A 27,595-nucleotide genomic window follows, 5' to 3' on the forward strand; every position below is an offset into this window, starting at 1 on the left:
AAGTACTTCTTAACATTCTTAAGAATGACCGTAACATTCTTGAGAATAACCGTCCATAATACGGATTAATCCTTATTATAGACTGTTCTACAGTAGTTTTTTCAATCATTTATTATGTATGTTCGTTGGTCATGGGCATATTTCTTATCGAGACGGTATAAGTTTATCGAGGTCCCCCTATTACCGAATTCTGCTGCTAAATTAACAAAATCCTGTTCTTTTTAATGATTTTAATTACAATTCTTAAAATATTCTACTTAAGACTCGCTTTTACGTGATTTAAATTATGCTAATGGTTCCTTTATTTCTTATAGAGAGCGGACGCGAGTGGAAATGGAAACTGTGCTGTGAGGTGCATTTTGCACCACCCCATTTCAATTCCTAAGGCTGTTCTCTTACACCAAGTTATACAAAACAAAGTTAGTTTATAATTTTTAAAATTAAATACAACCGATAAAAAAAATTGTAATTATTAAATAAACTATTCCAATTATTAAAACAGAGAGAAGGACGTAGATAGCGAAGCGTTGTTGCGGGACGCGCGCGCGGCACGGGCTGGGCGCGGGGCGCGCGTCCCCGAGTTGTCTACTACAATAAATATATTTTTTGGACAATACTCTGGTTGTTTTATTCATACAAATCCTTCGTATTAGTATACCTTCCCTTAATCTTATTTGAGGCCTACGCCTGCCTACAAAGCGCAAAATTATGGTTAGTACAGATTTCATTTGAATATATTTTGTTAGAAACCCTCTCTTGGTGCACCAATTCATTACAGTATAAACCGGAGAATATATTGCGAATAAAAACAAAATTATTACTAAACTTTTTAAACTTCAAAGGGACAAAATTGCAGACAAAAATTAATAAATAACTTTTCCTCTTGTTGGGTATCTTGCCTTTTTATGCAAAAAAAGAATTCTTCCTCTATGGCATTCCGCGCCGTCATTGTCACCTCATTTCTAAAATGACAGATGACATTCCTTTGTCAGTGTCAGCTTGTAAGTTGTAAATGCCGGCGTTTTGATTGAATTTCCAATTTGAATAAATATTTCATGAATTTTGTTTAACACTAAGAAGAGCATAAAAATGTCTAGGGACTTGGTCGTACTTGCCCCCAATGGACGAAGGGTCAAGGTCCACTGCACTGCCGACACCAGCATTTTACAGGTTTGTTTCATATACGATTTTGCTTGTCATTGCTATCTCAATATCCCTTTATAATTTATTGTTTTGGAATTGCATTGAATTATATCAACGATTTGTATTTTAATATACTTAACTAGGTTTTAGAAGATGTTTGCGCCAAACAAGGATTTCAACCCACTGATTATGATCTGAAACATCACAAAACAATTCTTGACCTAACGACAACGATAAGGTTTTGTAACTTACCGAATAAAGCTACACTGGAACTGGTTGAGACTGAAAGAAAAAGAGTAGAAACTGATGTCACAATTGGGCTTATGTTGGATGATGGTAAATATTAAACACATTTAAATATCATAACATTGGTTTGACATTACTATGGTCCTGTTAGTAACATTTTTTTTCTTTAAATTTATTTAATTCATTGTTCAATGTTTGGCTTCTGTTGTTATGTTTTAAGTATTTAAATTAGAGTATTAGGAAAATAATTATAAAGGTATATTTATGGTTTGGATTTGGTCACATTGAAAGAACCGAAAGATTAACAAATGTTCATGTCAATAAAATGCTTACAGGAGAAAGAAAAATGGGAGATTTCTCACCAAGCACAACACTATATGATATGGTTTTCACACTTGCTCCTGAAAAATTGGAGTCCTTAGATCTTCCATCAATATTATACATGAGACAAGAAGTGATAGGTGTAGATGCATTGAAAGAGAAAACGATACGACACTTAGGGCTTATAACAGGAAGAGCAATTTTGAGGTTGCTTAATAAAACAGAAGCAACGTAAGTGACTTTTAACTATTTAATTTGTAACTGCTTAATTTTTCAATACATGTAATTGATGATGACAAATAACTCTAGGCAAGCAAATGTTTCAAGAGTTTATCGACGGCCTCAAACTGAGGAGCCACAAAGAAACACAGCATCATCTGTTAATAAGCAAGAACCACTTCAAAACAAAGAGTCATCATTTCCAGGACCTTCTGGGATCCAGAAGAAAAATAAAACAACTGCCTTTGATCCTGTGCAAGCTATAAAACAAGAACAACACAAAAATGAAACCATTTCAAAGGCACAAAATGTTAGTGACAATATTGAAGATGAAATAAGTGATCAAAAAATGGAAGTAGATACAGAAGAAATAAACATCCCGGCAACATCTACAGCACATAGTAATAAGAAGGAAATAGAAAGTCAGTTCTCACAAGAAAATTTAGAGAGACGTTTAAAAATAGAAGAAGAAGTTGTTTTTGTGAGTCATATTTACATTATCATGATCCGCTAAATTGATTTGAAAATTATTTTGTCATGGCCAAGACTATTTTTACCAATAAACAACTTGTACAAAATAACTGATTTTCAAAAACATCTTTTATATATTAATCATTTTAAAATTTCTTATTTCTAGCTTGGTGCACAAAAAGCGATAGCTTTCTTGCCACCAGAAGGCTTGGAGGATGAGCTACAAGACTTGCCGGACGATTTTTACGATCTAACAATAGAAGAAGTACGCAAGATCTATCACGACTTGCAACAGCAACGACAGCAACTTGAAAACATGCCCTTGATGACATCCACGCAGAAAGGGGAGATTGAAAGACAGGTTATTTGCTAAGCTTTATTTTATAGCTTTAGGTATTTTCACTATGGCCCTTTTTTAATTGCATAACTATTATCTTCAATGTGTTAATACAAAGATTATCTTATACTGAAATTAATATGTGGGATAAGCCATACTAATTTTTATTAAAGGTGATGGCATGTTAGCCTGGCTTGAAGTAAACCTTATTGTGTTACCTACTGCCTGTTAATACCTGCAGTATTACAAAATCTCCAAAATTGACAATTCTAAGTTGATAATTCAATAATTTGCCTCTATGTTTATAATTAATAATAAACAAGATATTTCATATTCAATTTATTCTAATTTCAGTCATCTGAACAAAGACAGAATTCTTATAAAAATGCTGTAGTCCGCATACAGTTTCCAGATCATATGATTTTACAAGGTATATTTGCACCATCTGCAAAAATAGAAGATGTAAAGAATTTTGTAAAGGAACATTTACATAATCCAGAAAAGCCATTTGTTATATGTAAGTGTTCTAAGCAAAGTATTTTAAATGTGCAAAAAATAAATATGAAAGAATATTTTTATTTTCAGTTACCACTCCTTTAAAAGAGCCCTTAGATCCTTCTATGACCTTACTTGAATCTAAATTCGTACCTTGTGTTCTAATGCACTTTAAATGGACTGATGAAAACAGTGGAAGGCCTTACCTTAAGGAAGATATATATTTGAAAAAGACTTCTAGCGACGCTGCTAGTATTTTGGCTTCAAAATATCGGTAAGCATGAATTTCTTCAGTTCATAAAATAATACTTTAATAATCGTTGTACTGTTTGAATGTACAGACAATTGTTAGAGTGTATTTAGCATATAAAGAGATTTGAGCTAATATTGCTTTTATAACATTTTCTATTGTAGAGCACCTACCAGAAAAGTAAAAGACGAAACACCTAATGAATCCCGAAGAACGTCGGATGCGCAATCTTCTTCCATGAAGAGCAAAGTTCCCAAATGGTTTAAGAAATGAGCCATCTCAAGATTTCTACATTATTGATATTCTATTGTATTAAGCAACAGACATGTTTGTATCATAAAAAAAACTTTATTTTTTATTTTGTAATTATTAATAGTTTACAATTTCCTGCAGTCAAAGTAAATAAAAATGATAATTGTAATTATGATTTCACTTATATGTCCTAACAAAAGCTTATGTGAGGCAATTTTATGGGAGGTGCAAGTTATGTTAGAGGCTCAGTAATAATGTAAAAACATTTTAATATTTTATCTTTATTTAAAAAAATACACAATTGAGTATAAAAATAAACCTATGTATTTATAATTTAATAAATGATGGCAAAGTACCAAGTTTACATCTGCTCGGTTTGATCACATCACAAGTTAGATCTTGTTCTTTATCTTGACTTTCATTGTTAAAGTATCTGCAATCGAGGTCCTCTTTGTCCTGATTACATTCAGTTTCTGACACACATTTGATAGTTTCTACAGGTTTCTTAGGGGCTGGCTTAACTTTAATTTTCTTAGGTGCTATGATTGGACTTGAACATGTGACACGACGCTGTTGGTTCATGTTTTGTTTGATAGCTGTTTTTACTTCCTTATTTACATGTCTGTAGGTACATTTGTCACCATTCTCACAATAACCTTTCAGAAAATCATTGCACAGTTTTGTTTTACTGTTTAACTTTACATGTAAATAGGGACAGTTATTTTTAGTACAATTTCCGTTTAAATAGAAGTAACATGTCGGCATCTTTTTCGCGCTCAATTCGTGTGACAATAGACAAGTGGGGTCGTGACAAATTCCTTTAAGAAATTTCCTACAAATCGACACATGTTTTTTATCATGTAAAAATTCACAATTTCCCCGAATATTCCTCAAACACTTTCCATATTTAGTAAATAATGGACAAGGGATATTATTCTTTTTAAATCTTTTTGATATTGTTTTTCTATTGACTGACATGTTTGGACTAAAGAAAGTTTTCTTAACTTTAGGACTTTTTATGTTTGTTGTTTTCACTTCAATGGACTTTCTTATGGTAGGAGTTTGTTTGTTAATTTTGGTATAAGTTCTATTGACATTAGAATTTTGATATGAGCCTTTTGTTATGCAATTGTACTTTGATAATAACCGATTTCTGTATGTTGTTTGTTGTAATTTGACTTCTGGCTTTTTAGGTTGCTCTATGTTATTCTTGATTAAACTTAATTGCACTGTTTTGTACTTACTTATTTTAACTGTTGTATTTCTTGTGATCTTTTCAACATTAGCAGTACATTTATCATTTTTACGGACCAATGTATAACGTGACTTAGTGACGGCGGGTGATGAGTTTACCTTTAGATTTTCTTGTATATTTTGAACAGGCACAATTTGTTTATTATAATAGGTTGAACAATTTTCAATATCATTTTGGTTAAAAACCGGAGCTTCGTAATATAAATTTGGTGCAGATGATTTGGAATTGTTAGCAAAATTATTAGGTCGTATAAAATTGGGGTTGACAAATATTCGCCTCTTTGTTGTATTCATTGTCTGATTATAATTACTTTGTAAATTTACTTGAGAAAAGTAAGGATTAAAATACATGTTGTTTTGATTAGGAATTAACATTGGATTAACAAAAGATCCTGAATTAAAATTGGGGTTTATGTAAACTTTGTTAAGATTTCGCTCTGTAGCCATTTTGCTACAGTATTATTCTAAGGAATATTTATAAAACTTGTTACCACTTTTACAATAAACTTTGTCTATGAGCACAGATTCCAGCTTTCTCACAACTTCAGTACTGATAACTTTATTTACATTCTCTAACAAAGACTCAAGTTTTCCTTTATGGTCGCCTTTGGCCCAGAGTAGGCTTATGTGAAATGATGGTTCCTGAAATAAATATCATATGTTATACATTTATCTAAAACTGTGTGTCAAAAAATAACCTCATGCCTTTTTATGAAACATGTTGCTAAATAAAACACAGATCAACCGAGGAACAAGAGGTTACATGGAGATCCTAGTAAAAACTCTTAGCAGAGATTATCAAAAATTATAATGTAAAAAAAATTGATGTTTAACTAACTTTATAAAACTTTTCTAATTTAAACTCCCCAAGTACATTATCTACTTTCTTCACAAGAGAAGTTAAACTCTTTACACTAAAATAGTCAGCTTTTAGAACTATGAATGTCCGAGTTTTCTCTTCATTACATAAAACATCAATGTTGTCAAAACCTAAATAAAACCTGAAATTGAACAAAATGATAATTGGGAAATATAATTATATTAATATTTTATACTAATATGAGATAACACTATTTAAAAAAAAACAGATTAATTTATCATAATCCATTAGATGTAATAACTATTCTAAGCTGGTTATTTGGTTTTAGTCTTATAATGCTTCATCATTAGGTAGACCTTAGTAATACAAACACATAACTAAAAAAATTGAGATTAGTTCAAACTTTATAATAAAATTGAATAAAACCACCTCTCACTATCACAAAAAACTTCTTTCAAACTCTGAGTAAAAGGCACAATGGTGTGATAATTCAATACAACTGTTTTGGATAGGCTTAAGTGGAAATCATCACAGAGATTAAACAAGTCTTTCACACCCAATAACAAATTCTGTAACTTGGTTGCAAACTTCACTAATGATTCTTCATCATCATCTAAAACAAATTAAGCAAAATGAACTAAACAAAATGGCTAGACACACTTATAATTAATACAACCAAATAGATAAAAGCTTATCTGGGGCCATTTTAAGCTTATAACTTATAAACTTAGTTATTTGCCATATTAAACAAACCATTTTTTAATTTGTCATTTACACAATGTTATAAAACTTACATTTAACATAAACAAAGGTTGCCCAATTCCCTCTTACATGTGGAAAACTCCTCACACGGCCATTATGAAGATCAGGATTATCAATATGCTGTTCAACTGAAACTGCTGGAATATGGCTAAGATTTGGCACAGGTAGTTTTTTGGATCTACAACAAACATCAAGTTAAGTTTTTTTTTATTATTGTCACAGTGGTAGCAAGAATACAGTAAATGTTTAAAGCACAAGCATCTTTTTGCACAAAACAATTGAACAAATGAAACAACCTTGGGTTACCTTAACTGTGTGTCTGTTTCATGTATAGTATGTTCTAGTATTATGAACAGGATTGTATTTATAAATGTACCTACATAATAAAGCTACCTACCTCTTTAACTCTGGTAACTTGTTCTCGACTTCATACTCGTCAGAATCGGAATTATTTCCGTAATCACAAATATACAATAATCCAGACATTAGATTGCTTAAGCATATTGCAACTATACTAACACAATTTCAAAATGTGTTTTAAATGTATTAAACTACGCCTCTCTCTGTAATATTATTGCAGCTACTGAATTTAAATACTGTTCTCGTAATGAAAAACTACGTATAATCTCGAATAAATGGCGTGAAAATTAGAATAATTTCTGATAAAATTATTTTGACAACTTCAACTTGACTTGAAGGGCGATCATGGTCATAGAGTAAAACCAAAGAAATAGTTTATTTGCAGTGTCTCATTATTTCCACCTACCACATTTATAATTTCTACCAATTTGTACTGTTACTACTTATCAGTTTTCAATCCATTGCAAAGTTGTTGTAAAGTTGAGTTGATAATGTCAACAATCAGCAAGTGATCAAATGATAGAATTGGACCAATATCCAATGGAATGGACATTGACCGGTGTAATAGGTATGAGTAGTTTTGGTATTACTTAGCCTATAATAAGAAAGCAAATTATATCTGCGTGCTGATTGCTGGAGAATTTATCATTTAACTAGGAAGCATTTGATTTTTTTTAGATAAAGACAAGTGATAATTATTTGTAATGTTAAATTACAAGGTTATTACAAAAATTAATAAAATGGCTTCATTACATCAAAACCTTGCAAGCGCAAATTTTCATTCAAGCAGATTAAAAGGAAAAGTGGCTATTGTTACGGCATCTTCTGAAGGGTAAGTGACAATGTTTATGTAGTTATACGTATGTTAAAAAAAGTAATCCAGCAAGCCATTAAAAACTGAAATATTAAATACCAGTGCACGATTTTTATCAATTTTGAAAAAATTCTGCTTCTGATGTTAAATTAATTTGTATATTATTAAATTCTTTCTTTGCGGTTTGCTTAAATATATGGAATTTTATTAATATTTCAGTATTGGATTTTCTATCGCAAAACGGTTGGGAAATGAAGGAGCTTCTGTTGTTATAAGTAGCAGAAAGGCAGAAAATGTAAAGAAAGCAACAGAGAGTTTAAGGAATGAGGGTATTAATGTTGAAGGTATTGTTTGCCATGTCAGCAACGCAGAGCACAGGAAATTGTTATTTGAAACTGTAAGTACAAAAATACTTATGAGTGTTATTTTACTCCACTAATTTCGCTAATATTTAAAATGTTTCTGTTTAATTATTGTTACAGTACTTCTTTTTTATTTTTTTTACAGGCGAAATCTAAATTTGGAGGTTTTGATATACTTGTCTCAAATGCTGCAGTGAATCCGTCTGTATCACCTATTTTAGAGGTGGGTACAATTAAAAATATTTGGTGTACATTTGGTATCATCCTAGATGAGGTTTAGCCCAAACAGTACTGAAGGAATAGGAGGTGCACTAGCAATAATCAATGGTATACCCTCAATGCTGAATGCAGGAAAACAAGTTTATTAATAATTTTATTTCATGCACAAGGTCTGCTTAATAGCCATGTATATTGGGAGAAACATTGGTAAACTTATGTACTAATACTCCATCTATGTAAAATATAGTGTTACTTTTACAGCAAATGTGTATGTACATTATTAAACTGAATCATTAATATTATTTTATAATTTGTCTTCAGACAGAAGAAGACATATGGGATAAGATATTTGATGTCAATGTTAAAAGTGCTTGGCTGTTAGCTAAAGAAGCTTATCCAGAATTGATAAAACAAGGTGGAGGAAATATTGTATTTGTTGCATCAATTGCAGCATATCAACCAATGGAAGTAAGTTTTTACTAGTTACTAGCTATCACTTGTAACTTCATCTACACAGAATTAAAAAAAATCAATAGCTTTTGCATCAAAACAGATGAAGTCAGAATTTATATCTATAATGTTCATTGATAATGCAGTTTAAGTTATTGGATTTTCATACAAGGATTTATAAGTATTTGTATTAAGAATGTGTTATTTGTATTTTGTAGCCTTTAGGTGCATACAGTGTTAGCAAGACTACCCTGCTTGGATTGACAAAAGCAATTGCAACTGAAGTTGTGCATGATAACATAAGAGTAAATTGTGTGGCACCAGGAATTGTTGCAACTAAATTTGCTGCTGCAGTAAGTTTTTTTGTCATACATTCAACAACAACTTAAGGAAATATTATTAAATGTAGTGTTTTCTAGTTATAATTTCATTAAGTGCAAAAGTTAAAACATATGAGGATACGTTTTTGCATTGTAATTTTGTCAGAAATATCAATCCAGCTTGCAGTACCTTAAAATGTTTTGTAATAATTCATATTTATGACTTACAGATAACAACTTCTGAAGCAGGCAAAGACAAGTCTTTATCAATAGTGCCAATGAAAAGATTTGGAAAACCTGATGAGATAGCAAGTGCTGTAGCATTTTTAGCGTCTGACGACGCCAGCTATATGACTGGGGAAACATTGGTTGTGGCCGGCGGAGCTTATGCACATCTTTAATTTATCATCATCACCCTGAAGTTATTTAAAATACATTTTTTTATATCTCCTAAAAATAACAAAAACCTTGTTTAACTTTATACACAAGATTTTATTCTGTTATATTAAGATAAATGCATAATGCTATATCAAAGTGAGGTGGTTGTTTTAGTGGTGTATAGGTAGGGTACTAATTAAGCATATGTAACATGTTTTTTATATTGTAGTATTATAATTGCCTAAAAAGGGGGTCCAATTTTTGTAAGGAGATGTTATTCCTTCAAAGAATCACTTGTTAATTGACATATACATTTAAAAAACAAATACTATAAATAAATGTACAAAACGCTGGTAAGATCTTTTCTTTACTTTATACTAGCCATAGCCCGCAACATTGTCTGTGGTATTTAAGCCGAACTATAAGAAAAAAATTTTCCCTCAGGAACCTGACATTTTTCGGAGATAAAACGAATTTCATAAGTTACTTCAGACTCTGGTTTATATCTCTAGGAAAATTCCAATGATATATTGATCCGTTGCAGAAAGTAAACATGAAAAACCCAAAAATTATGTATCCTATCTTATCGTTTTACAATATCACTTAATTAAATTCATCATCATCATCAGAATCCAGTATTTCCGATTTTTTTATTCCTATTGACTTTAAAATATTACTTGTTGGCCCCGACAAACCTTCTTCTTTCATACTATTCACTAAGTTTGATAAAATGCATGAATCATCTTTAAAATTTTTGTTCTCTTCACATATTTTAGATGCAAGTTCTTGATCAAGTTGTGTCTCTACAACATTGTAGTCTTGAGTTTCTATATCACTGAAATCACAGTCATCATCACTTTCATTTAGTGTTACAACATCCAACATTTCTTTCAGTGTTGTAATAAACTGATCACAATCAAATTGGATGTCACCATTTTCGGGTTCATCTGTATTATCTTCAATTCCTTCATAATCCGATCTTTGAGAGAGAAAATTGGACAAACCAGATGTGACAATGCTGGGTTTTGTAAGGTCATCAGACTGGACTTGTTTTCTGTAGTTTTTGTTTAAAAAATCATCTATTTCATCAGGACTTACATTTAGCCAATTGTCACTGTCTTCTTCAAACAGATATAAATGACTGTTTTGTTGCAAAGATTGTTTTAGTTCTTTGTATTCATTTGTAGACATAAGTTGTGCTATATTTTCGTAAATATATGAAATCACTGGACTTTCTGTTTCTTTGAAATATGCCTGGGCTTTTAGTAATAACTGATTGTAATCCTTTGAACCCTCAATATTACCATTAAAGTAATTATTTTTCTTTAAATTATTTATATATTTATTATACTCTAGGGAAGAAAACTTGTCTCTCTTTGATTCATTCATAATGATTTGAAAGCCAAAAGCTAATTTGTAACCAATTTCATTTTTTTTCTTTTGTAACAATGGATTCCTGTGCCCAGAACTATTTACTGGCTTTGAATTTAAGATCATTGCATATTGAAATTTTGTAAATTGAATGCTCACATCAATGCAATTGTGTAAATCAGGTTTTTTACATTTTTTTTCATCAATAATATCATGATTACAGTAGGAGTTCACAAGATGAGATATAAGAGCAGGTTTTAGTATTAGTAATGAAGCAACATCAATGGGAAGACTGATTGTTGCCATGTGACATAGTTCTCTCAATCTATTAGGATAGGCTACAATTCTTTCAAGAATGGCCTTTTCTACTTGTAAAGAGGCTTTTGTTTCTCCTGGATGATCCACAATCAGTTTTAGTGCATCAGTTATTTCTAAAGGTGTTTTAAGTTCTGCCAAAGTTGGTGGAATTAGGTGTACATTATTATTGTAAATGAATACCTGAAATAATAATAATGAATACAGTGCAAAATATTAAATATCAATTCCATTTTATTATTTATTGTATGATAATTTAAAAATTTAGAAAAACTGAAGACATTAGTTTATCAAACTAAAAGGTTTTTTTTTATCTCTATACCTTTGTTGTTAAATGGAATAACTTACTCTGTTCCGAGTTGTTTCAGGATTGGCCCATATAGGTAAAAAATCTGCAGCTTCTATTAATAGAAAGTCCCCATCATTATCTTCTATTTGTACAATTAATCCATTGTGCACTTCAGTTAATTTGAAAACTAAATAAGCTATAAACCATTCATCTTCTATGTTGTCTCCAAAACATGTTTTGCTTTCAAGGTGAGATGGTGTATCTATAATCAAAATAAGGCGTAACACTTTACAATAGCGAATCATTCCGAAATTCCATAAAATTTAATTAAAAATATTGGGAATGATCTCATTTACATTGATATGAATTTTTCTTTTGGGTGGTCGTAATTTATTTCAAAGATAAGATAAATTTGTTTCGAACTTTCCTATACTAACAACAACTATGTTCACAATCACAATTTTTCTAAAAAATACTTTTTTTATTTTATAGAATGTTACAAACAACCTAACCTGTTTAGTTTTGTTTTAATATGTTTAAACATGTTCTAAACCTAACTTAACCTACACATTTTCCTTTTATTTTATATATACATCGAATAACATATTATTTACCATATTCGCTTGTTATTAATGGTCGACAAATTTTAAACTCATCGCGATGCCAAATGTATCCCTTGGATAATGCGTAAGCCGTTGCATTTAAAGTCTGACACAACTCATCCCAATTAACATTATCTTGTGAAGCCTTAAAGAAAAGGCACTGAACAGTATCTTCATATTTGATGTCCATTATTTACGTACTTAAATTCTATAAAAAAATTAACTGAACTTCACAAAGAGGACCTCTGTCCCTCGCACTCACACATCTTGTCAACTTGTACTTGTCAATGTCAATTTGTCAAGCTTAGTGATGGACTCGAGTGATTTTTTTCACTCAAGTCACTCGGAACATAAAACTCGAGTAACTGAAATTTTAAAACGAATAAAACAATATTAATGTAACATAGAAAATTCATTTTCGCATTAATGTAATGGCTAATAAAAAAATTTAAGCAAACTGTATAAAAATAGAATTTTTCTTTTAACTAAACCTGTCTACATAATCAAGAAACCTCTCATATCACATATCTCATATCACTTAAATTGTATCAGTTAAATTTAGATAATAATAAAGTTGCTTTAATATTGTTTTAAACGAAGTTAACGAAAAAAGCTAATTTAAAGAAAGCATAACAGTGGTAAAGCCCGCTTCATCTTCTTCGCACGAATGGGCCGGCTTTCCCGATTTAATACCATTACCACACAGAAAACAGGTGTGAATTGCGGATGTTTATGGGCAGCGGTCGCTTTCCATTTCGGTGGATTCAGGTGGCCGCTTGCTCATTTGCCGCCTTATATTACATTAAAAAAAAGCTTAAACAAACTCAACAAAAGAACAGAAATAATGTATTTTTAAAAAGGTACCTTTAACTGAAATTGCTTTAAGAATATATTTCTTGGCTAGGTATAAACCACTCGAGTGGTTACGAGTCGCTCGTAGTTTGCGTCAACTCGAGACACTCGTCACTCCAGTTGTCATAAACTCATAACTCGAGTCCGAGTAATAAAAAATTACTCGAGTCACTCGAGTGAAAGGCAACTGTGTCCCATCAAGTCAAGCTTGCTTTCCTTTTTTTTTAAGTTGAAATGTCCTGGTAAGACCCAAGACCAAGACCATTCAGCCAACGTGCTATCACTATAAAATCAAGCACGAATTAAAAATCTAAAAATGGGAAATTTTTCAAACTTCGTTTAAACAAATCATAGTGTGAGAACGCACAGAAATGATCAAAGCTAACCATATATCCCTATCCACTAAAAGGAAGATAACAATTGGCTATATTTCGAATTTTAGATACATATTAAACAACTTAACATATTGTTATGGAAATGAAATCATCTGATTCATGTATCATGTTTCAAATGTCAATGTCGCAGTCACCAAACTGTCACATTTGTCTTGTTATCTATTTTGTTAATTTTTATAAAAACGTTTTGGCTTGTAGTATATCGCATCACTATTCCAAATGTGTGTGTTTTGTATGTTTTTTGTTCTTATCTCAGGGCTCTAGTTTACTTATTGATACAAAATAATGTATACGTTCCGTACTATCGAAATAGTTGTTAAATCGGTATTAAGAAAAGTCGGAAATGGCCTTTAACGTTCGAAAGTTTTTTTATAAGTATGCTAAGTGGTTAGGAGCTACGGTTTTAACTACATTTTTCATTCAAATTTTAATTTCAATCACCCTGTTTCCAACAGTTAACGACAATTTATTAAAAAAGTTTGGCCATACTTCATTAGAGCGCCATGAATTTGGCGATGTATCGGCTAGGAAAATAAATAATGCATATTCTGATGATGAAGATTTATCTTCTAAAACTTTGTCTCAAATTAAGTCTGCTGTGCATTTGCGAATTGAAGAATTAGATTTTAAGCCTCTATGTGACATCAAAAGCAGGGAAGCTGTTTCTGCTATACATCGAGCTAAAACTCAAAGTTGTAAACAAGAAATTGTTAATAAGACTTGTCTAATACAAAATGGAAATTTTTATTCAATAAAATTGCCCAACAAATGTCCCTCAAAGGGAATGAGTTATGGAAAATACTATGGATGTTATTTAGATGAAAAGAAATTAAGAATATTGTCGAGTTTCTATGGAAGTTATGCTACAACAAATACACCTGAATTTTGTTTAGATATATGCATTCAAGCTGGGTTCCCTTATGCTGGTGTACAATATGCGTGAGTCATTTTCATTTTTAATTGTTCTTAAATTTGTTTCTTGAACATTTTTTCTTTATTTCTGCAAAAATAGATAGATAGAAGTATAATCATCATTCACTTGGCCTTATCCCTTATGGAGGGTCGGACCAGTGTGTGCTGCTCTTCCATATAATATAGATACAAGTATAGTAGGGATGACATAAACTTATGATTTTAATCATTTACTTATTTTTCAGTTCAGAATGTTTTTGTGGTGATGTTCCTCCTCCCGAATCTGCCAAAACAACTGAAGCATCATGTGATATGAAGTGTCCTGGAAATTCTACCAAGATTTGTGGCGGATATTTTACAATGAATATATATGAAACTGGATTAACAAGTATGATACATTTTAAATTCCTTCCACAAAGCTTGCGACAGTAATTATTTGTCCATAAACATTACCATCAGTGCCTTAATATCTACTGATGAATATAGATTATTCTAATGGATATAAATCTATAATTAATTTAGAAACACTAGAAGGGAGAGAAAATAAACAGTAATAGCTACTGTCTGTATTACTAGTAAAGCAAGAATTTTATACAAAACTCCTCCCATAAGGCTAAATTGTCATATGTTAATTAATTCAGTTTAAAGAAACCCTCTTTGGTATTAAAGCTTTCATTCATTTGTAAATAATCTTTTCTGGCAATTTTATTTCAGAATTTGTACCTGTTACTCCAAAACTATCAAGTAATGAAAAGGATTCAGTTCGTATTGTATTCCTTTTGACGTTAAATGGACGCGCATTAAGACAAGTTCACAGACTGATAAATGTACTCTATAGAAGTCATCATTATTTTTATATACATGTGGATAAAGTAAGTAAAGTCAATACTTTAGTGGAAATATCCAGAGTTTATAACCTTATTTCACAATACAATTTTGTAATATGGTAATATTAAGTTTTAAGCACGCTTTAATTTTGTGAATATAGTACAAAGTTATTTCTAGTCATTTCAGTTAAGTTAAAAACTTGCACAATTAAATAAATGCAAATACTCTTATCATAACATAAGCATAAAACAGGTTGTTCTAGTTTTGTGTGATAACTAGAACATTGTTTTGATGAAAAGTCCCCTTATGAATTTAAAAGACTTCTTTATCTTATGGTCTCATTAATATGTTAGGTAATCTTTGTTGTATTAGAGTATTAACTTATTTTTATTATCTTTTGATATGATTTTCTGATGTGAAAATTGTACCTGTTTATATTCAGTATTTTGTGTAAACCATTTGAATTTAAAAATATATTTTGCTTGTCAAGGAAAGCATAAGCGTCAATATCGGTCCAATAGTTTAAACTTGTAGTGGACATAATTTAATGGAGTATACACTAATGCGTTTATATCATATTTTTCATACAAATGAAATGCGAAAATTTTGTATGATAATCACTATGTATCTCCAAAATGCCTTAAACTCTATTGTAGATCATAGTCTGGTGGAACACATGTTCTTACTTGCTAAGCTGTTTTTTTTTAATTTTGTGTCGATGAAGTCTTGGTAAAAAGCTAGTAAAACATAATAATGTCTGCCTTCTTTCGACTTTACGTACTACGTTTTTCTTTTATTTTTTTGTTTCAGAGACAAGATTACATGCATCGCAAATTATCTACACTAGAGAAAGAATTTCCAAATGTAAGGTTGGCGCCAAATCGTTACGCCACTATTTGGGGGGGAGCGTCTTTGTTGAAGATGCTACTTTCTTCAATGAAGGATTTCATGTCATTAGGTTGGCAGTGGGATTATGTTATTAATTTGAGTGAAAGTGATTTCCCTATTAAATCTCTGGAAGAATTGGAAACATTTCTGTCAGTTAATAAAGGATTAAATTTTGTTAAATCACATGGTCGTGAAGTACAAAGATTTATTAAAAAGCAAGGCTTGGATAAAACTTTTATTGAATGTGAAACTCACATGTGGCGCGTTGGCGAAAGGAAATTGCCACAAGGAATCATTGTAGACGGTGGCAGTGATTGGATAGCTCTTTCACCTGAATTTGTTTCATATGTAGTTGGGAAACAAGATGAATTATTGAATGGTTTAGACATTATTTTTCAACACACCCTATTACCCGCAGAATCGTTTTTTCACACTGTCTTAAGGAATTCAGAATTTTGCAACACATATGTGGACAATAATCTTCATGTTACAAACTGGAAAAGAAAATTAGGTTGTAAATGTCAATACAAACATGTCGTGGATTGGTGTGGGTGTTCGCCGAATGATTTCAGGACTGAAGATTGGCCAAGAATACAAAATACACTCAATCGACAATTATTTTTTGCTCGTAAATTTGAGCCTGTTATAAACCAAGAAGTTATAACAAGAGTTGAACAATTAATAGGATTTACAGACCATTACCGCATCCACAATCTAGAAGGATATTGGCAAAATATTTATGACATTAAGGACTTGCCCGCTGGTACTGACGATACTCTATTGTCTCACGCGGGAAGCATTCTACGCCAAAATGCCAAGATCTTATTACAAGAAGAATGTTCTATAGAACTTGGTGAAGTTCATGAAATAAATTTGTATAAATATGCAGATGTTTACAAAGGTAACTTAATTTTATACAAAGCTTTAATTCAGAATGAACATGAAGTATTTGTTGAAACCTGGTATAAACCAAAATATTATTTAGAAATCAATTCTAAAAGTCAATATAGTGATATTGTTAAAATATTTAAAGTTAGTTCAGATTATGATCAAAAAGAAATGACTTTTAGAAATTTCGGTAGTATTTTAGGGCCCCTGTCTGAACCAGTTTTGATATATCAATTCTCCCAGACTGAAAAACTTAACGAGAACTTAACTGTTGTATTGCTGGATCCGGCAGGTGTTATAGCCGATGTAAATACAATTTATAGAGAAGAAAACAATTTAACAAATTTCATCAAATGGAATGTGAAGAGTCCGCTTTTGCCAGGTGTGTGGAAAGTGGCTTTACTAGAACAAAACTATGTTCTGATAGCTGTCACAAAATTCCTTGTAACTCCATTAGAATATTTCTCAGGTAAAGAAATGTCACATCAAGAAACAAGTTTAATTCATAGTGGATCAATGAATTCATATAAGAATTATTCCCATATAAAAGACATTGATTTATTTCCAAGTGCAAAGGATAGTTTATTACTTCAAGAACTTGCATTTTCAAATGTCAAAAGAATTGGACATGATCTAAGAGAGTGGATTGATAGTTTGAATGTTGTATTTTATGATATATTAGGATCGTGTATAAGTAGTGACAATATTAAAATTAAACAAATATGTGGGAAACATAAATTTCGGGATTGTATTTCAAGTGACTGGAGTTCTTTATCAGCAGACCCTAAAGGGACCATTGGTAAATTAAACGTGAGGAGTGGTCGCTTAGAAAGAATATGACAACATATCATTGGTTAAACATTATATATGGTTAATATTTGACTGATTATTTAATTATTTTTATTATCCTTGGTAAAATATCAGAAATTATTTGTTTATTTTTCTATTACAATACTTTATTTTAATAAGTCTACTACAGCAGCAATGAACAATAATTCAGACTAGTCTTTTAGAATTAAGAGTAGTTTATAGAATTAAGCAAATATGTTGTATGCCGAAAAAAGTTTCATTTTTTTTTAAATTAGAACTTGTGAAAAAAGTATTACAAGTAATTTACAAATGTTGTAAGTATATGTACATATTAAATTGTTATTTCAATAGTATATTTTTATCTTTTAATTTTAATCCTCATTAGTAATTGTAATGCCTACGAGAGAACGATAGGAAATCGTGAAAACAGTTCGACACTATTGATATTGGTTGAACCTAACCTAACATTGAAACGTTTCCGTACTTTTCATTTTATTTCAAAGTTCATTTAAGTTTGGAGCCGGCGATAATAGTAACATCGATTTTTTTAATGAGTTATCGAGACTTTGATTATAGTGAAATGGACTAAGCACGGGACTTTGTTTCTTCGTACTTCAATTCAAAAGTAATGTTATATAAAGGCGATTGAAACGCGCAAAGAAATGAGTTCCAATATTTTTCCGTAATAAAGAAAGCTTTTTTTTATATTTATCTTCAAACTATAGAAAATAAGTTCTGTCCTATTTTGGGAAGGTGACATAGGATGACATTATTTATTAATGCGTAAAATTCAAACGTCTTTTTTAACTTAAGAATTTAGCCAAAACGACACAAGCTATATAGTTTAGGTCTTACTCTTTGTATTTATTTAATAGATAAGAGAGAAATCCGCACATATGACAGGTCTTGTCTCTTAAAACTCCAAGAGCCCAAGAAGGAAAATATAAAACGTCAAAAATGTCAATGTCAAACACGATCTTTACCGCCACTATAAAATTGATTCTTACATTTTCAAACAACAATATTTAAAGACTTTTTCTGATTCCAATGGATAACGTCGAAAGTATAAACACGGATAAAGCATACCTAAAATGTAAGTTAATAGTTAAAAAATGGGAAAAAGACTTTAAACTTAAGTATGCACGAACTCCCTCCAAATTTGATATCAAGGAAGCACCTTCTAATATTAAATACGCATATAAAAAGTACTTTCACCTCAAAAGCGAGGCACTTGAAAACTCATTATCTATTTGTGAAGTTGAAGCAGACGAATTTGGATCTCCTGAAATTAAACCAGACGTCGAATTTGTGACAGAAGTTAGACCTGTTGATCAAGAACCACTATTACCAGCTCTACCGAGCGGTCAGCAACTGGAGAAGTTGTTGTCACTTTCGAAATCGCAAAAAGCTGCAACATCCCAAAGCCCATTTATCGAAAATCTGTCCAAGAAATTATTTCAGAATAGAAGGTTTTCAATAAGAAATCCTAGAAAGTTGTCATTAGCCAAATCTCAATCACAGTCTCTTGATGATAATGAAATGTCTAGAAACAATAAAGAAAATTTTATAAGTGACATAACTGATAGCAAAATATTAGATAGTGATGAATTAAAACATTCTGACTCCTGTGATATTTTACAAAACAATTCAATTATCGAGGCTAAAACAGACAGTAATAAACATCAAGATAATATATATTTTACAGGCAAGATTTCCATTGACAATTTAAAAACTAATTCAGTACGGCAAATTAATACAGAATGGCTGGAAAGAGCCAGTGGCTTAAACAAAGAATTTAGTATTGTAGAAAACAGTGTTCCTAAAGAAAAATCTGTGGTAGAAAAATTTGGTTTAAGCAACATATCATTGTCTAGTGCCACAGATAAAGCTTGTGATTTTATAGAGAATAGTGAATCTGAAGAAGAAGATGTGGTAATTAAAAAACTTAAGCCAGCTCTTAAAAAGAGAAAAACAGACAATGGTAGCATTGAAGATCAAGTAAGTGACAGACACAAAGAACACACTGAGATTAATACTACTGAAATTGATACAAATATAGAGAAGAATGTAAGGAGACAAAGAAATAAAAATCTTAAGAAAACATTATCACAAGATGCTCACTGTAATAACGAAAGCCCTCCTGATATAAGAGAGTATTTGCCATTTGGTATGGAACAACAAGTTATGCCTTTAACAACTAAAGTAATTGACCTTCTAGATGCAATAAAAACTTCACAAGCATCTACAAATAAAAATATTGCAGAGCAAGACTTTGATAAATTAGAATCAAAAATTCTGAGTGGAACCATTAATGATAATTTTGTAAAGATAAATATAGAAAAAAAAGTTTTTGTTAGGGGACGTAAAAATTTTAACTTTTCAAAATACAAGAAAAAACAATGGAAAGATAAAAAAGCATTGCATTCTGGAATGGAATTCCCAGAATCTGGAAAAGTATCATGCTTCAAATGTGGAAATACAGGCCACATGGCTAGATATTGCAGAGCACACAAAGAAAACTCACTTTTGCCTTTGGAAAATAATTCTGATGATGTAATACCCACTTTAGAAGACATGAAGAAAATTGTTCAAAAAGAGAGTAAGACTGAAGAGTCAATAGAAGAAGAACTCAGCACTTGTGTATATTCATCTAGTCAAATACCTGATGATTTTTTAAAATTACTGGAAGAGACCCCAATATCAAAATCCAATAATAGTATTCACCCTATATTTACTGAAGAATCTACGGCTACTGAGGAATTGTATAACTCTCTGCAGATGTTTGGACATCAATCATTTCGTCCAGGACAGGAACATGCAATTATGCGGATTTTATGTGGCAAGTCAACTTTATTAATTTTATCAACAGGGAGTGGAAAATCTTTGTGTTATCAGCTACCTGCTTATATTTATAGTCAACATTACAAGTGCATAACTTTGGTGATATCACCACTTGTGTCATTAATGGAAGACCAAGTGTTAAGTATGCCTGATTTCCTTAAAGCAGGATGCTTGCATATGAACCAACCACCAACACAAAGGCGTAAAATCATGGAATTATTAAAACAGGGTGAAATTAATATTCTTCTCATATCACCAGAAGCATTGATATCTGGAGATTCTTCTAATGGATTTGCGGGTCTTTTTAAATCACTACCAAAAATAGCATTTGCTTGTATCGATGAAGCACATTGCGTTTCACAATGGAGCCACAATTTTAGACCAAGTTATCTTATGATTTGTCGCATTTTAAGAGAAAAGCTGAATGTTAAATGTATTCTTGGCTTAACAGCGACTGCCAGTCGGTCTACTATTAAAAGTGTTATAGATCACATTCATGTCCCTGATGGTATGAATGGTGTTGTAGAAAATCCTTCTCTTCCAGATAATCTTCACTTATCTACGTCTTTTGAAAAAGATAAGGACAGAGCACTTGTAACATTTCTTAATTCTGACAAAATAATAGATTTCAATTCTATAATTGTATATTGCATAAGAAGAAATGAATGTGAGAGAGTTGCAGCAGTTTTGCGCTCATGCTTATCTCAGCCTGGAAAAATTAACATGGAAAAGGCTAATAAAAAAAGAAAAAGGATGTCATACATTGCTGAAGCATATCATGCTGGCATGACAGCTGCGCAGCGGAAAAAAATTCAAAAGCATTTCATGGATGGGACTTTAAAAATTATAGTTGCAACTGTGGCTTTTGGTATGGGTATAAATAAACCAAACATAAGATGTATTATTCATTACAACATGCCAGCAAGTTTTGAATCTTATGTACAAGAAGTTGGAAGGGCTGGTCGAGATGGGTTGCCAGCTTTTTGTCATGTATTTATTAACAATAGTAGCAATGACAAAAATGAATTATTAAAACATATTTATGCCAATTCAGTTGATAGACCTGTAATAAGACGATTGCTCCAAAAAGTATTTGTTTCATGTCAATGTCCTAAAGAGCCAAACTCAAGATGCAAAGGCCATGAAGTTGGAATACCAATTGATAGCACAGTTGAAGAGTTAGATATGCCTACAGAGAACATTGCAACATTATTGTGTTATGTTGAGTTGCACCCAAAACATTATATAAAAGTATTGAATAATGCATACACTATATGTAAAATAATGTCATATGGTGGTCCACTAAAAATATTAGAAGCAGCTAAAACTTGCCCTCCTCTTGCAATGGGTTATCTCATTGAAAGTAAAAAGGATCCAAATATTACAAAGAGTAGTGTAATAGAGTTTAATGTTATAGAAGCTGCAGCTGCTATTGGCTGGGAAAGTGGTATGACTAAATATCAATTAAAAAATCTGGAATGGAAAACTACAGATGGCCTATCAAAAAGATCTGAACTTAAAGTTGAATTCAATACTTTAGGTTTCAGAATAAGAGCTCAAGGTGATCTATCGGCGGCAGAGCTAGATAATATTTTAGATGACTTGCACAAATCTGTCCAAAATCAAGAAGAAACAAGTTTATATCAGCTTGAAGAAATTGATAAAGCGTTTCGCCATATCTGTAATTACTCTGTAGAAAATAGTAATTTCTCTGAAGAAACTTTAGAAGAGAAATCTAAAGAATTAAAATCAACCATCAGACATTATTTTCAAAGGGAAAATGATCTTCCAACCAACATTGAATTGCCCAAACGGCCAATAGATGTTGATAGCGCTGTTAGCGACATACGCGCGTTAATAGCCATCTATAAAGATTGCAAGTTTACAGGAAGAAGTATAGCTAGAATATTTCAAGGTATATCATCTCCTAATTTTCCAGCTTTAGTATGGGGTAGATGTAAGTTTTGGAGATCTCATATACATGAAGATTTTCATGTTTTAACTAAATTAGCGACCCAGCAAATTATTCAAATGAAATAGGTTAAGAAAAGATTAAATCTGTTAATGACCTGTTGTGTAAAAACGATTCAATTGACAAAAATCGATTTTTTTTAAATGTTGTTAAATTTGTCTAAAAATAAAACTTTTTGTAGTCTGGTAGAAGTGGAAAAAGGTATGTCAGTATTAAATTCCACAAACCAGAAATTCAAATTTTGCTTTGTGTAATATATATTTATTTTTTTATTAACTGGAATTCATTGTTTTCTTACATTACAAAAACAGTGTTACTGCAGATAATAGTGAGTGGTGAAAGATACTGCTCTAACCACTAACCAATGTATTGACGAGCGAAGGCAGGATATTTGAAAATAAAATTGTTTAAAAGGTTAACATTCATTTATTTACAAAACAAAGAAATGGAAAATGTAGACAAAATGAATTATTAGAAGTATTTTACAAAATGCAGTATATTGCATTGAGATGTCGTAGACATATGGTTTAATTTAGACCCAAATGTTTATACATTCAAGTAATAAGAAATATACCTTTGTCTTATTCAATTCTTGTATGTGATCAGATTTCACATAAAAAAAAAATACTAATCATTCTAAATGACTAAAAACTTAAAATCACATAGGTGTTTATAAAACTTTGAATTATTTGGAATATCATGGTTTTTAGTACTTTATGTATTATTTTTGAAGTTATGGTTTTATTATTCATTTATTACCCAACAATTTGTTTTAAGGTGGACGGAATAGTTTATCGGATAGTTTTAGTGACTATTTTTTTCAATATAATTGTTTTATTAATAACCACGTTCTATTGGCAAGAGAGTAAACAGAAATATAGGAAATACAATATCTAGGTTAGATATATAAGTTGTAGGCACTTTGTTGGTGGAAGATAACACTTTGTCCATGACTTTACGTATATGTTATTTTAAATAATCAACATTGATTACTGTTTAGATTTACGTACATTTTTTTTTCTTTCAAAATAATAATATTTGATACATGTTATTTTTACAGGTTTCATTTTATCTACATTTTTTGACTTAAAATATGAAAACAAATAGAATATTTAAGCACTGCTTGTTTAGTCGTTAACATTTACAATATTTATTTAAAATTTAGGTTACATAGAAAACAGACACACTTAAAATAAATGAAAGTTAGTAAATAAATAATATTAACAACAACTAAAAGTTAATTATGCCTCAAATAAAATTAGGAATAAAATAAATATTAAGTCACCTAATGAAGTTTTCATAAACAAAAGTGTATTATCGACTCTGGATAAAACTTCCTTAACATTTAAACTGCGATAAATTTGAGCGTTTTGTCAGCTTATTGCAATTAATTTAGTGATAAATGAAAACTCCGGATATTATACAGATAGTGACACAAAACTGTTGTACTGGGCGATGTTGCGCTTCAAAATATCCGCGCACAGACCCAATACCCTTTCGAATCTGAAACATTAACAAGTAACATTAAAACAATAATCAGCTCACTGCTCGTCCCCAATCCACTAAGCAGCTCAGAGCCTACTCTCAGTTAGGGGTGACTCATCTAAAATTAATTCAATCATTTAAAATTAAACTTTAAAAGAAATATATCGCAAGCAATAATCCTAACAACATCAAAACGATTCTGTGTAATCTAAAGTTACATTATTCTTACTCAAATTCTTAGTGTATGGCTATTCCTTTACTTAAAGTGAAAATTAGTTATCGTTATCGAAATAAAAGTAATGTTTGTTTATGTAGTACTAGCTTTCGCCCGCGACTCCGTTCGCGTGAAATTGCAGAAAAACAAAAGTGAGTTTTTCTGGTAGTCCGGAAGAACACAACTATACCAAATTTCATCAAAATCCGTTCAGCCGTTTAGGCTACAAATTCTAACAAACATCCATCCATTCATCTAAACTTTCGCACTTATAATATTAATAAGATAAGTTGAGAGGTGCATAGGTTAGGTTAGGTTACCTGGCGCGGTCCAGTTTGACGCACTTGAGGGTGCCGGCGGCGCGCACGGTGGCGGCGCGCGGCCGGTCCAGCAGCAGCGCGATCTCGCCGAAGTAGTCGGAGGGGCCCAGCCGCCCCACCTCCACCGCCTCCCCCGCGCCCTCGCCTCCACCCTGCCCCCGCTGCTGCAGCACCACCGCGGTGCCTGCGCACCACACACACAAACCTTCATAGCTTACACTACTTGTTCCCGTGGTTTACATCCGCATGATATTATAAAAACTTTATTTTATTATTTACATTTGTCTAATTCGCAAATGACAACAAAAGCCTTTGACATTGGATAACATAATTGTTGTACGGTGATCTGTACCATGGCAATCTTACTTCCTTGATGTTGGCAGCTTGTAGTTTATGGTCCCTTTCTCACATGAAGATTTTTGCCCAATTTATTTACCCCTAACTTTAATAGCGTGAAAATATATTGCCTAAAGCGTATAATAAGTGTAGAGTGTTTTATTAAAGAGAAAATTATTCAAAAATATTCTGCGATCGCTGACATCCTATGCCACGAAGTAGTGTGTGTTTACGATTTATTATATTAAAAATAATAAAGTACAGTATAGATGTATAACAGACCTTCGACTATGATGTAGAAGTCGTTCCCGGGCTCGCCCTGCCGCACTATAGTCTCGCCGTCGTTGAATGAAACCGGCTCTAGTGCGTCTGCCACCGTCAAACGTTCCCATTTCTCCAAGCTCTCTGAAAATTATAATGTAAATCATATATTTTTCGTAAACAATGACGTCGCTCGAGAAGTCTCAAATCTTTGATAATAATGACATAAAATATTGCAATAAACACGTTTATCCCTACATTTTACCTCTTCTTTCCTATTTGATTAGCCTTAAAGATTTAAGTCTGAAAACAAAAACTAAATGTTAAGTATATTATACTTGCACTTTATCGCTTTTCCATAGTTGCCTTATATAGTCAGGTTGTGTACATCTACTTCAGTTTAAAACCTAGGTTCTTTAGTTCATTATTTTCATTTGTAATTATGTATTTAGTTTTAAGGTGTTTGGTGAACGTAATAAAATAAATAATGTAACGGCGAATGATACCTAGTATGGAGACTCTGGAGAGGAACTCGTCGTACATGCGCCGCTTGCGTATGGTGGAGCCCATGAGGATGCGGCGGTAGGAGTCGCGGTCGAGCCCCCACAGCTTGAGGCGCGAGCGCGCGCGCACGGTGGCGGCGCGCGGCGTGCCGTAGATCAGCGCCAGCTCGCCGAAGCTGCCGCCCTCGCCGATCGTCGTCACCAGCTCCCCGTTCACTAGCACCTGCAGTACTTACTACTTATACCCCATTACAAAATAACATGCTATATTGTTATATTCATTTTCTGTAAGTAACTGTTTACAGTACTACTAGCATCCTGGGCGAAATTTCTACAACACCCCTTATTATAACACTTTTTGGAGAGGGAGATGAAACCAAGGTTATGTGAGACTGTGTCGCCCTTTTCGATCCTGGGCCTTGGGCAGTCGCCCTGGCGTATTACTCTCACATTGGCTCGGCATGCAAAATTATTTCATCAATAATTCTTCAGTGACTGTAATTGTAGATCATTTGCTTCATAATATTATAAGGTTGTTTTGTTTATACAGGTATGATTTGACAATATAATTTCAAGTACTTTAAATAACAGATAAGGATACCTCCACTTCGCCAGAGTCGATTATATAGAAATTATCGCCCTCATCACCCTGGCGGATAACAGTTTCACCCTGCAGGCACTGCACCGGAAACATGGCGTCGAACATGTCGGCCCGCTCCGACTCGTCGAGGTGAGTAAACAGTACGTTGGATGCAATCGCACGCGACAGGGCGCCCATCGTTTTGTAGTCTTTTGGCACCACCTGAAATAACACATTGTATATTGGATGAAGCATTTCTGAAATGTAACATTTATGTACTACTTGTGATCTGATTAATGCAATTGTCCATTACGAAACTAATATACCTTTTTGACATAACTGGTTGCATCTTCCTCTGTGACTGGTTCAGCGCTGATGCCACCGCGGCGGCGCGGTGGCTGTCCGGCGGGCAACGGCAGTGGGGATAGTTCGCCATCGCCTTCGCCCTCCGACGTTGCGGCGGCCGCTGCAGCCGCCTTCACTTGCTCCTACAAAGTAAAAACAGCTCTAAGAATGTTTTATCTATACTAATATTAACTACTGGGCCAATTTTATTTAATAGAGTTTCTCAACCACAACCTGACTTTGGATATTATGTAAAGCCATTGTGGAAAGTTACAGTCAGAAATAACAACAACAACTTATTTAACACAATTAAAGAAAGAAAAACATATAAATAAATATACTTAACACTGCTCGTCACTATTTTTATTCAAAATAAACTGTATTTTGGTAACTTTTTAGTTCATTGACCTTAATTTAATATTATTTCACCCACACCTAAATAAGTTGTATGAGTTTCTAAATTCCAAAATTGAGATAAGACACCAGCAGGTAATAATCAAGATGTGTAGATTGTTATACTTAAACTAGTCGAATACATTGCTGGAAAATACTGCATGGCTCATAAAGAAACATTATCTTTATATGCTACAAGTTTCCTTACAATCAAAAGTTCTATTATTTATTATTTCAGAATGAAATCAACATTTATTGAATCCATGAGTCATATTTCGGAACGTATTAATTTTAAATGAATTAAACAAAACAAATAAAGATATAAACAGAATTTAGATATAGCTCAATGTTATATTTATGAATATCAAATTATTGTTTATTTATTATAGATTGAACATATCATGGTATGTTTATTGCTATAATATATATCACAAGATTTAGTATCATAGTTGTATTTTTCTTCATCTCTAATAGTTAATAATTTCATTATTGACACAGTTATAACCTTTATGAAACTTACCCGTTCCAATTTTTGGAAATACTGTCGCAAAAAGGTGACTGGATTTTCAGGTTTGTTTAAACAAAGTTGAACAATACAATCTTTTAATAGCAGTTGAATATTGTGGGTTTGAATGTAACTTTCACATTGATGTAAACATTGTTGTTCCTCCATTGATTCCATTTCTACGAATATGTCAAGATGTCAAAGAGATGTCAAAATT

General features: G+C 32.0%; 7 protein-coding genes across 7 annotated transcripts; 3 read left to right on the plus strand and 4 right to left on the minus strand.

Annotated features, from left to right (window-relative positions):
- Positions 1–988: 988 nt before the first annotated feature.
- Positions 989–9,825, plus strand: LOC106109677 (tether containing UBX domain for GLUT4). Its single transcript, XM_013291263.1, has 14 exons — positions 989–1,170; positions 1,287–1,479; positions 1,725–1,941; positions 2,020–2,410; positions 2,567–2,761; positions 3,092–3,254; positions 3,323–3,506; positions 3,647–3,752; positions 7,638–7,762; positions 7,964–8,141; positions 8,252–8,329; positions 8,647–8,793; positions 8,994–9,128; positions 9,326–9,825. Exons 1-14 carry the CDS (start codon positions 1,090–1,092, stop codon positions 9,494–9,496), a joined length of 2,364 nt encoding a protein of 787 aa, XP_013146717.1. The 5' UTR covers positions 989–1,089; the 3' UTR covers positions 9,497–9,825.
- On the minus strand, positions 4,041–5,448 carry LOC106109765 (zinc finger CCCH domain-containing protein 3). The gene has a single exon (XM_013291369.1). It carries the CDS (start codon positions 5,433–5,435, stop codon positions 4,062–4,064), a length of 1,374 nt encoding a protein of 457 aa, XP_013146823.1. The 5' UTR covers positions 5,436–5,448; the 3' UTR covers positions 4,041–4,061.
- Positions 5,432–7,219, minus strand: LOC106109766 (U6 snRNA phosphodiesterase). Its single transcript, XM_013291371.1, has 5 exons — positions 6,968–7,219; positions 6,603–6,748; positions 6,238–6,421; positions 5,827–5,989; positions 5,432–5,630 (listed from the first exon to the last, which is right to left on the minus strand). The coding sequence occupies exons 1-5, from the start codon at positions 7,054–7,056 to the stop codon at positions 5,448–5,450; spliced, it is 765 nt and encodes a 254-aa protein (XP_013146825.1). The 5' UTR covers positions 7,057–7,219; the 3' UTR covers positions 5,432–5,447.
- Positions 9,670–12,327, minus strand: LOC106109764 (protein ecdysoneless homolog). Its single transcript, XM_013291368.1, has 3 exons — positions 12,063–12,327; positions 11,508–11,710; positions 9,670–11,342 (listed from the first exon to the last, which is right to left on the minus strand). The coding sequence occupies exons 1-3, from the start codon at positions 12,238–12,240 to the stop codon at positions 10,077–10,079; spliced, it is 1,647 nt and encodes a 548-aa protein (XP_013146822.1). The 5' UTR covers positions 12,241–12,327; the 3' UTR covers positions 9,670–10,076.
- Positions 12,328–13,420: 1,093 nt separating this feature from the next.
- On the plus strand, positions 13,421–17,702 carry LOC106109825 (xylosyltransferase oxt). Its single transcript, XM_013291448.1, has 4 exons — positions 13,421–14,236; positions 14,455–14,597; positions 14,924–15,081; positions 15,848–17,702. Exons 1-4 carry the CDS (start codon positions 13,641–13,643, stop codon positions 17,651–17,653), a joined length of 2,703 nt encoding a protein of 900 aa, XP_013146902.1. The 5' UTR covers positions 13,421–13,640; the 3' UTR covers positions 17,654–17,702.
- Positions 17,703–18,539: 837 nt separating this feature from the next.
- LOC106109789 (ATP-dependent DNA helicase Q4) lies at positions 18,540–22,855 on the plus strand. Its single transcript, XM_013291401.1, has one exon. It carries the CDS (start codon positions 18,671–18,673, stop codon positions 22,502–22,504), a length of 3,834 nt encoding a protein of 1,277 aa, XP_013146855.1. The 5' UTR covers positions 18,540–18,670; the 3' UTR covers positions 22,505–22,855.
- A 42-nt stretch (positions 22,856–22,897) lies between these two features.
- On the minus strand, positions 22,898–27,586 carry LOC106109790 (cAMP-dependent protein kinase type I regulatory subunit). Its single transcript, XM_013291402.1, has 7 exons — positions 27,394–27,586; positions 26,462–26,623; positions 26,157–26,357; positions 25,559–25,778; positions 25,074–25,196; positions 24,456–24,639; positions 22,898–23,939 (listed from the first exon to the last, which is right to left on the minus strand). The coding sequence occupies exons 1-7, from the start codon at positions 27,553–27,555 to the stop codon at positions 23,855–23,857; spliced, it is 1,137 nt and encodes a 378-aa protein (XP_013146856.1). The 5' UTR covers positions 27,556–27,586; the 3' UTR covers positions 22,898–23,854.
- Between the last annotated feature and the right edge of the window lie 9 nt (positions 27,587–27,595).

The sequence above is a fragment of the Papilio polytes genome, unplaced genomic scaffold (assembly GCF_000836215.1).
Source record: "Papilio polytes unplaced genomic scaffold, Ppol_1.0 DF821067.1, whole genome shotgun sequence".
Taxonomy (NCBI): domain Eukaryota; kingdom Metazoa; phylum Arthropoda; class Insecta; order Lepidoptera; family Papilionidae; genus Papilio; species Papilio polytes.

Coding starts and splice junctions, on each gene's coding strand:
- LOC106109677 (XM_013291263.1), top strand. CDS start 1,090: ATGTCTAGGGACTTGGTCGTACTTGCCCCCAATGGACGAAGGGTCAAG. Junction 1,480..1,724: donor TGGGCTTATGTTGGATGATG/GTAAATATTAAA, acceptor AAATGCTTACAG/GAGAAAGAAAAATGGGAGAT. Junction 9,129..9,325: donor CAACTAAATTTGCTGCTGCA/GTAAGTTTTTTT, acceptor TATGACTTACAG/ATAACAACTTCTGAAGCAGG.
- LOC106109765 (XM_013291369.1), bottom strand. CDS start 5,435: ATGGCTACAGAGCGAAATCTTAACAAAGTTTACATAAACCCCAATTTT.
- LOC106109766 (XM_013291371.1), bottom strand. CDS start 7,056: ATGTCTGGATTATTGTATATTTGTGATTACGGAAATAATTCCGATTCT. Junction 6,749..6,967: donor AAGTTACCAGAGTTAAAGAG/GTAGGTAGCTTT, acceptor TGTTTGTTGTAG/ATCCAAAAAACTACCTGTGC. Junction 5,631..5,826: donor AATTAGAAAAGTTTTATAAA/GTTAGTTAAACA, acceptor TATTTATTTCAG/GAACCATCATTTCACATAAG.
- LOC106109764 (XM_013291368.1), bottom strand. CDS start 12,240: ATGGACATCAAATATGAAGATACTGTTCAGTGCCTTTTCTTTAAGGCT. Junction 11,711..12,062: donor ATTAATAACAAGCGAATATG/GTAAATAATATG, acceptor TTTTGATTATAG/ATACACCATCTCACCTTGAA. Junction 11,343..11,507: donor CTGAAACAACTCGGAACAGA/GTAAGTTATTCC, acceptor TTATTATTTCAG/GTATTCATTTACAATAATAA.
- LOC106109825 (XM_013291448.1), top strand. CDS start 13,641: ATGGCCTTTAACGTTCGAAAGTTTTTTTATAAGTATGCTAAGTGGTTA. Junction 14,598..14,923: donor ATATGAAACTGGATTAACAA/GTATGATACATT, acceptor ATTTTATTTCAG/AATTTGTACCTGTTACTCCA. Junction 15,082..15,847: donor TTTATATACATGTGGATAAA/GTAAGTAAAGTC, acceptor TTTTTGTTTCAG/AGACAAGATTACATGCATCG.
- LOC106109789 (XM_013291401.1), top strand. CDS start 18,671: ATGGATAACGTCGAAAGTATAAACACGGATAAAGCATACCTAAAATGT.
- LOC106109790 (XM_013291402.1), bottom strand. CDS start 27,555: ATGGAATCAATGGAGGAACAACAATGTTTACATCAATGTGAAAGTTAC. Junction 25,779..26,156: donor TCGACTCTGGCGAAGTGGAG/GTATCCTTATCT, acceptor TAAGTACTGCAG/GTGCTAGTGAACGGGGAGCT. Junction 25,197..25,558: donor CTCCAGAGTCTCCATACTAG/GTATCATTCGCC, acceptor TATAATTTTCAG/AGAGCTTGGAGAAATGGGAA.